General features: G+C 36.0%; 1 protein-coding gene across 1 annotated transcript; it reads left to right on the top strand.

Annotated features, from left to right (window-relative positions):
• LOC109712294 lies at positions 519–6,084 on the top strand. The gene is made up of 6 exons (XM_020235782.1): positions 519–690; positions 766–840; positions 1,785–1,904; positions 1,985–2,025; positions 3,473–3,684; positions 4,175–6,084. The coding sequence occupies exons 1-6, from the start codon at positions 688–690 to the stop codon at positions 6,067–6,069; spliced, it is 2,346 nt and encodes a 781-aa protein (XP_020091371.1). The 5' UTR covers positions 519–687; the 3' UTR covers positions 6,070–6,084.

The raw sequence follows: 6,750 nt of genomic DNA, 5'->3' as shown, positions 1-6,750 counted from the left end.
ATTTTAAATTATTTACTTACAATCTATTAGTATATCATGATAGTATTTATTTTAATTTGATTCAATAATTTTTCTAATAAAAACTTAATATGTAAAAATTAATATATAATATATATTATATAAAAATTGTAATAAAAATATATTAGAAAAACTTAATATACAAAAATTAATATATATTATGTAAAAAATGTAATTAAAAGATAAATTTAAAATCCGTGCATTGCACGGGTTAGTTGCTAGTTTTTTTATAGTTACAGAATTTCGTATTTTATTTAGATCAAAATCATAGAATAAAAATTCTATGGAATTTTTTAACGATGCATCCAAACAGGCCTAAACACGAGGCATGTTTGTTTAACCGAAGTTCAAATTCAAATTAAATTTTAGGACATTAAACTCCGTCCGGTTCGAATTTTAGATTTGATTGTCGGATTCGGATTTTTGAGAACCCGCCCGAATCCGACCCGTTCACATTCGCTGGTTGCAGTCTCAATTCTCAAAGCCATTAACGGGACACTGGTCGCCGTTACAAATTCTTCCAGAAGCAAAACCCATACCACCGGTATAAGCTGGTTCCGACCACGTTGGAGTTGATGCTCCCTTTACCTCTTCCTCCGCCGCGATCTCGCTCGCTCCGGTGAACCCCGGAGCTGCGAAAATTAGGGTTCCGGCGCCTCCGTCTCCGCCATGGTGAGATCCCAAACCCTTCTCCCTCTCTCTCTCTCTCTCTCTCTCTGACACGATATTGTGTTCTCTTCTTCGTAGTTCTCCATCGCCGCAATCAACGACACCGACTCCGGTGCCCAATGGGAGCCCCTCGCGCCCACCAAAGAAGCCCAGGTGCGGGCCCTTTCTCTCTCCTCCCCCGATTCCCTTTCTTTTCCCTTTTTTTTCTCTTCTGGTGCGAATGCACTATATTAGGGTTAAATAATGCGTCCTTTCTTGCCTTTTTCTTGTTCTTCAATTGATTCTTACCTCTCCGGTGAGAACTTCGTTGTAGATGTCTTGAATTGGTAATGTTGTAGGTATTCACTGTGCGAAGAAGCGGGGAAATTAAGGTTGGAGGTGATTTGTTGCATGGAGAATTAATTTCTTAGTAGGATACTGCATGGTTCACACAAGAATGATGATCTCGGACATGAAACCAAAATGAAACCAAGAAACATATTAGTATTTTAATTGTGTTGCTTGATATGCCTCTGTTGAGATGTTCATTTTAGAGACCTTGAATTGTTGATATTGTAGCGATTATGATATGAACATGCGAGGAAATTAAGAATTACAATGATTTGTTGTGTGAACATTTATTTCTTTCTAGGAATTAGTGCGTGGTTCGCACAACTGTGATGATCTAGGACGTGGAACCAAGACACCTGTTAGAGTTTTAATTGTGGTGCACGATATGTTGGTTTCAGCCATATGGAGGGATTTTTGTTGTGGCCGTACTTTTCGTGCATTTATCAAAACTGCCTCTTACCACTTTTTGAAGGGTTTATCGTGAGCCGCAAAAGGGATTTTGAATTCTTTAAATTCTTTGTTTTGATTGTTTCTTGTAATATTCACTCTTTTGTAACATAATTTACACATAATGTTATTGGCCCTACGTGTATATAATTTATCCATGCCTGGTTATATACATCCATTCTTGTCAGGGTGCCGGTTTACTAGTTTTGAAACTGATATCAATTCAGTTTTCTGATATAACATGATGTTGCTTCAATCTGTGGAATATAAATACCTTAGACATTGTCTTTGATGATTCTTTAATAATATGGCACTTTCAGGAATTTCATCTTTCTCAAAAGTACCATGAGGGACTTCTCAAGTTGCAAGCTAAAGATTATGCAAAAGCTTGCGAACTGTTAGAAGCTGTTTTAAAGGACCCTCTTGTATCAAGTGCTCAGGTAATCAATCTGTTTAAGGGTATATGTATTATGTTTTCTTTTTCTGGTTGGTTGTACTGATTAATTTTTTTGTTTGGTAGGTTGATAAAATTGGCAATAGTCAACATCTACTACAATTAAGGTTAGCGGCTCATATCACTTCCTTTTCTTTTTATTTGATTTAAATATTACTATTTTTCTTTAGTCCTGTTTGTATTTGAAGGAAACCTAAATTAGCAAATCAATCCTTTCAAGAAAGATGTCAATTGAAAGTTGAAAATGTCAATTGAAAGTTGAAACCAAACCAACATGATAAGAAAAGACAAGTCAAGTAAAACCATAGGTCTCTAGTTTTGGTTTAGTTGAATGCTTTGGAACCTTCGCTTTTTGTTCAGGAACCAATCAATAGCTTTCTACCCTAGTCATTCAACGGCGCATGTGCAAACCTGGTTGTCCACAACGAATCTTGGCGGACCGTGGGATCAAAACATTTTTTGTCCTTCTGACTAGCACAATGAGCATTTGTTGACCATGTTGGCATTGCTGTGCCGACATGCCTCGTGCCAATGCATGCCGGACATATAAAAAGGTCTTTGTGTGTGATTTATACCAACTGTGCTTAGTATTGCACATACTGCACCATGATACATATGATGGTCGGTAGGCACAAAGGCGTGTTACTGCTAGTAAATCTGGAATTATGATATCAATGAAGATGGAGTTTTCTTGCTTTTTGTTTTTGGTGAAAACTGAAAAGCATGCTGTGTCCTAAAAGCCTTTAACATTTTTTGAATATGCGATTTGGATTAGGGTTGGTGTTTTTCCTAAATCGAAGAATTGTGGCAATTTCAGCGGTATTAGCAGTTTTGGCTTTTGATTTCAGATACTTGTCAGAAGATTTTCAAACAAAGTTCGAGTAAATATTGAGATTCGAATAGTCATAGCAAAACTTTGTTTAACAACAATTTCATGTATTAGAGGTTTGTTTTATGTTATGGTTGTGTAGAATGAAGGTAACTTTTTTTATTTCCATGCATCATAAAATAAAGAAAATATGTTAGAAGCACATAATTTAATAATTCAGAAAATTTGGATCTACATTTTAAAACTAAGCCTTGAAAATCTATGTGGTGTCAGTTAGAAAGTAGTGACAGTAAGAGTGTCATAGAATTAGGCATCTAAGTTAAAGATGCTTTAAAGGTGAAAGAAGTTTGTAAATAGGATGTTAAATAGGAAGGACTTTTAAGTTGGTTGGAATGAGAAAGTTTTACTAACAACTAGAACCAAAGTGTCATGTGTTGCTAAAAGGAAAAAAAAGAAAAATAAAAAAAAGGAGTTAAGTTTATACCATAATATCATCGATGGAGGCAGGAGCATTTGGTTGAAAGTGAAAGATGAATTTAACACACCAGGAAGTCGGTTTGACTTTCCAAATTGGCACGATGGTCAAGAGAAATGTACTTTTTAAGATGATTTATAAGAAAAGTCAACAAGAAGATGCTAAATTTCTTCTTGGCTCATTGTAACATGCTTAACCGTTGTTTGTTATCTTCCCTACAAGATGGTGATTTTCTTTGTTAAATCAACAGGTTTCTGTCCTTGAAGAACCTTGCTACTGCTTTCCTTGAGCAAGGTTCTACATATTATGAGAGTGCTCTACAGTGCTACCTTCAAGCTGTAGAGCTTGATGCTAATGACTCAGTTATTTGGAATCAGCTGGGAACACTGTCTTGCGCCATGGGCTTACTTAGCACCTCAAGATGGGCATTTGAGCAAGGGCTTTTATGCAGCCCTAAAAACTGTAAGGATTTATGCAGCTCCTGATGTGGGGGCATTTTTAATTCTTAACAATTTCATAGTATTTGCACCTTCTATTGAGATATACCTACAATACCTGCGCAATATTATCTATTTTGTACGTGTCCCTTCAAAATCTGAATTTTCATTGATGCCTTTTGAAAACTTAATTTCTTATGTAGATGCCATTGTACTTACAAAAATCCATCTAGGTAAATGTCTTTCCTAGTACTAATTGTAGTTCCCCTAATAAGTTGGCCGACTTCCAACCTTAAGAAAGTTTAAGATAAGGGTATTTCTGTTAGAAAGTAAATTTTCAAGAAGTATATATGAAAATTATTATTTTATGAGGGTATATACGTAACTTACTGATTTTGCAGGGATGCATCTGTAAAATATCTGTTATACCCAATTAGTCTTAATTATGTACCTTTTGCATGTAGCTATATGTTTCTAAAAATGGTATATATGGGTATGATACCTGTTTCATTCAGGGAACTGTATGGAGAAGCTCTTGGAAGTACTTATTGCTATTAGAGATGAGGTTGCATGCCTTTCAGTTGCAAATCTAATACTGAGGCATTGGCCATCACATTCTCGTGCGTCACATGTCAGAAAAACCATTGAAGATGCTGAGCCAGTTCCATTTGCACCTCGCGGAATAGACAAACTCGAGCCAAAGCATGTCAAGCTGAAATTTCCGAACAAAAGAAAACTGGAGGATAATGATGTGGAAGATAATAAAAACATGGTGAAGAGGAAAAGCCAATATATCAGATTACAGTTAACTGGAGCTACATGGTCTGCCCTTCTTGATGCAATTTTGAGTCTCTTTATTAATGAGCCGACAAATGGTGATACTGGTGCTGGTAAAAGTAGCTTAGGAATTGATAAGAATGCCGAAGGCTTAACATCCACGAAGATAGATATTCAATTTCCTATAAATACAAATATGATCGCGGAAAATGGAAAAGAGAAAACACATACTGAAGCTCCTGTTGGTGAAAGCACATATACTGATTCTTATACAATGATGAAAGAGAAAAATATCAGCATAGACAAAGAACATCCTCATGAAAGGCGTAGCACTCGTCTTGAAAGGCTTCGAAGCCGCAAATCAGGGAAAGATGAATTGGAAACTACCAGCAAGGATATGGCTAAAGTTGTCTTTCAGTTTCTGGAATCCTTCATACTTGGTAAGCCAAGCGTGAAAGATAATGATAGTTCTGGAAATTCATATGGTTCTTGTCCTGATATTCTCTCATATACATCAGATGTGGAATATAATGATGTTACTCAATTTATCTCGAAGGTTTCGAAGAACTATTGTGCTCATCATGTAGGACATTTGTTGCTGGAAGAGGTTGCTTTTATAGATGTTCCCTTTCAAGACTATTTCATTAAGTTCCTTGAATTAGAGAAATTTACTAGAAACTGCGGTCTGGATCGGTCTCCTTTGTGTTGTTTATTTCTTGCTGAAATATGTTATGACCAAGGATCATGTTCTTCTAAGAAATCAAGATGCTCAGAATTCTACTCTGATGCGTCTTATCATCTTTGCAAAGTTATTGAGCTAGCGGCTTTGGATTCACCTTTGGACTTAGTTGCTAGTCAGAAACATTTCTCACCGACAGAAAATATGGAAGTAACCAAAGGTCCTAAAAGTTCTACTGAGACATCTGTCTCGGGCTCTGTTACAACTGATAATAGTGCATTTTGGGTTCGTTTCTTCTGGCTAAGTGGATGCCTTTCCCTTTCTTCAGGTTGTGAAGAAAAAGCTCATAAAGAGTTCAGTATTGCCTTATCGCTCCTTAGAACTAATGAGGAGCCTAAGGAGAGTTCAGATTTCATCTTTCTTCCTCATTGCAAGATCATCAGATTTCTAGCAGTTGATAGAATTCTGCATGAAATTAACTTAATAAAACTCAATAATTTACTGAGAATAAATGATGAGACAATTAAGAGAGGACCACATATAGAGTGCATAAAATTTCTCTCACCGCTTCTACTTTCTACCAAAGATGTCCATCTTGATTTTACAGCTAGCAACTCGGAGGAAAGTGAAAGGGCTGTCTCACTTGAATTATCTGCTTTGGATGCCCTAATTTCAGCTTGTGAAAAAGTGGAACCAATAAACATTAAGGTATATCTGGACTGCCTCTGGCGGAAACTGCAAATATTAACTGTTGCAGCTGGTATGGCTGGTTCTTCTGCATCACAGAAGCACGGAAATTTATTCCCAAGAAATGATTTTGCATCTGATTTGGATGTTGGAGAACATGTGAACAAGAATTGGATACACATGGTTGTTGGGGCTGTTAAGGATATTTCTCGAAGCACTAGTTTAGTGAGGAACTTTATTTATCCGAGTAATAATTCCGTAAGTTAATCTTCTTTTTTTTTTTTTTTGAGTACTCAACTCCAGCAATTTTGGTTATTGCATATAAAACAAGAAGTTAATTATGCATGCTTTGCATTTCATCAAACTATAGCTGCAGTGTTTAACAATTATATTAATGAGCAAATGCTGATGAGCATTTTCTTACAGTTCTTTTTCAATTTTTGTCTTTATAGTATTTGCTGTTAGTGCACCCTGCCATGTTTTTTTTTATCATTCATTAAACAATTTTCCAAATCGATTTTCTTTCATGAAGAATAATTAATAGAATAATAGGCTCTCCTTACGTACTAGAATATGCGAGTCTGATGAAAGCAGCATATAGTGAAAAATGAGCATGTTTATTCACCACTTGGTTTTGGCTTTTGCTCTCTCTCTCTCTCTCTCTCTCTCAAGGATTTAAGTGTCCATCGGTACGAGACGTATCTTCCGTGCCGTATCGCGCCAACAAGATATCGGCACGATATAGCTCCCGTGCCGATGGCACAGTTTGAAAGTTAAAACTTTCTATTTGTTAATAAATTAGTAAGTAATTTTCTTAATAAAGTTTAAAAGATTTGATAAAGATACATAATAAGCAATTAGAGTTTTTTTTGTTGCTAAAGAAAATAAATATTTTATACCATTATGTATTGGTACACATGTATTTTTTGTGAGCGGCACGCATCGGCA

Source organism: Ananas comosus, linkage group 7 (assembly GCF_001540865.1).
Source record: "Ananas comosus cultivar F153 linkage group 7, ASM154086v1, whole genome shotgun sequence".
NCBI classification, from domain to species: domain Eukaryota; kingdom Viridiplantae; phylum Streptophyta; class Magnoliopsida; order Poales; family Bromeliaceae; genus Ananas; species Ananas comosus.
This window is presented reverse-complemented; position numbering and strand designations above follow the sequence as displayed.

What these genes read in the sequence shown, in the direction of transcription:
- LOC109712294 (XM_020235782.1), top strand. An exon ending in CGCCCACCAAAGAAGCCCAG is followed by an intron (nt 841 to 1,784) that starts GTGCGGGCCCTT and finishes TGGCACTTTCAG; the next exon opens with GAATTTCATCTTTCTCAAAA. An exon ending in TTTATGCAGCCCTAAAAACT is followed by an intron (nt 3,685 to 4,174) that starts GTAAGGATTTAT and finishes TGTTTCATTCAG; the next exon opens with GGAACTGTATGGAGAAGCTC.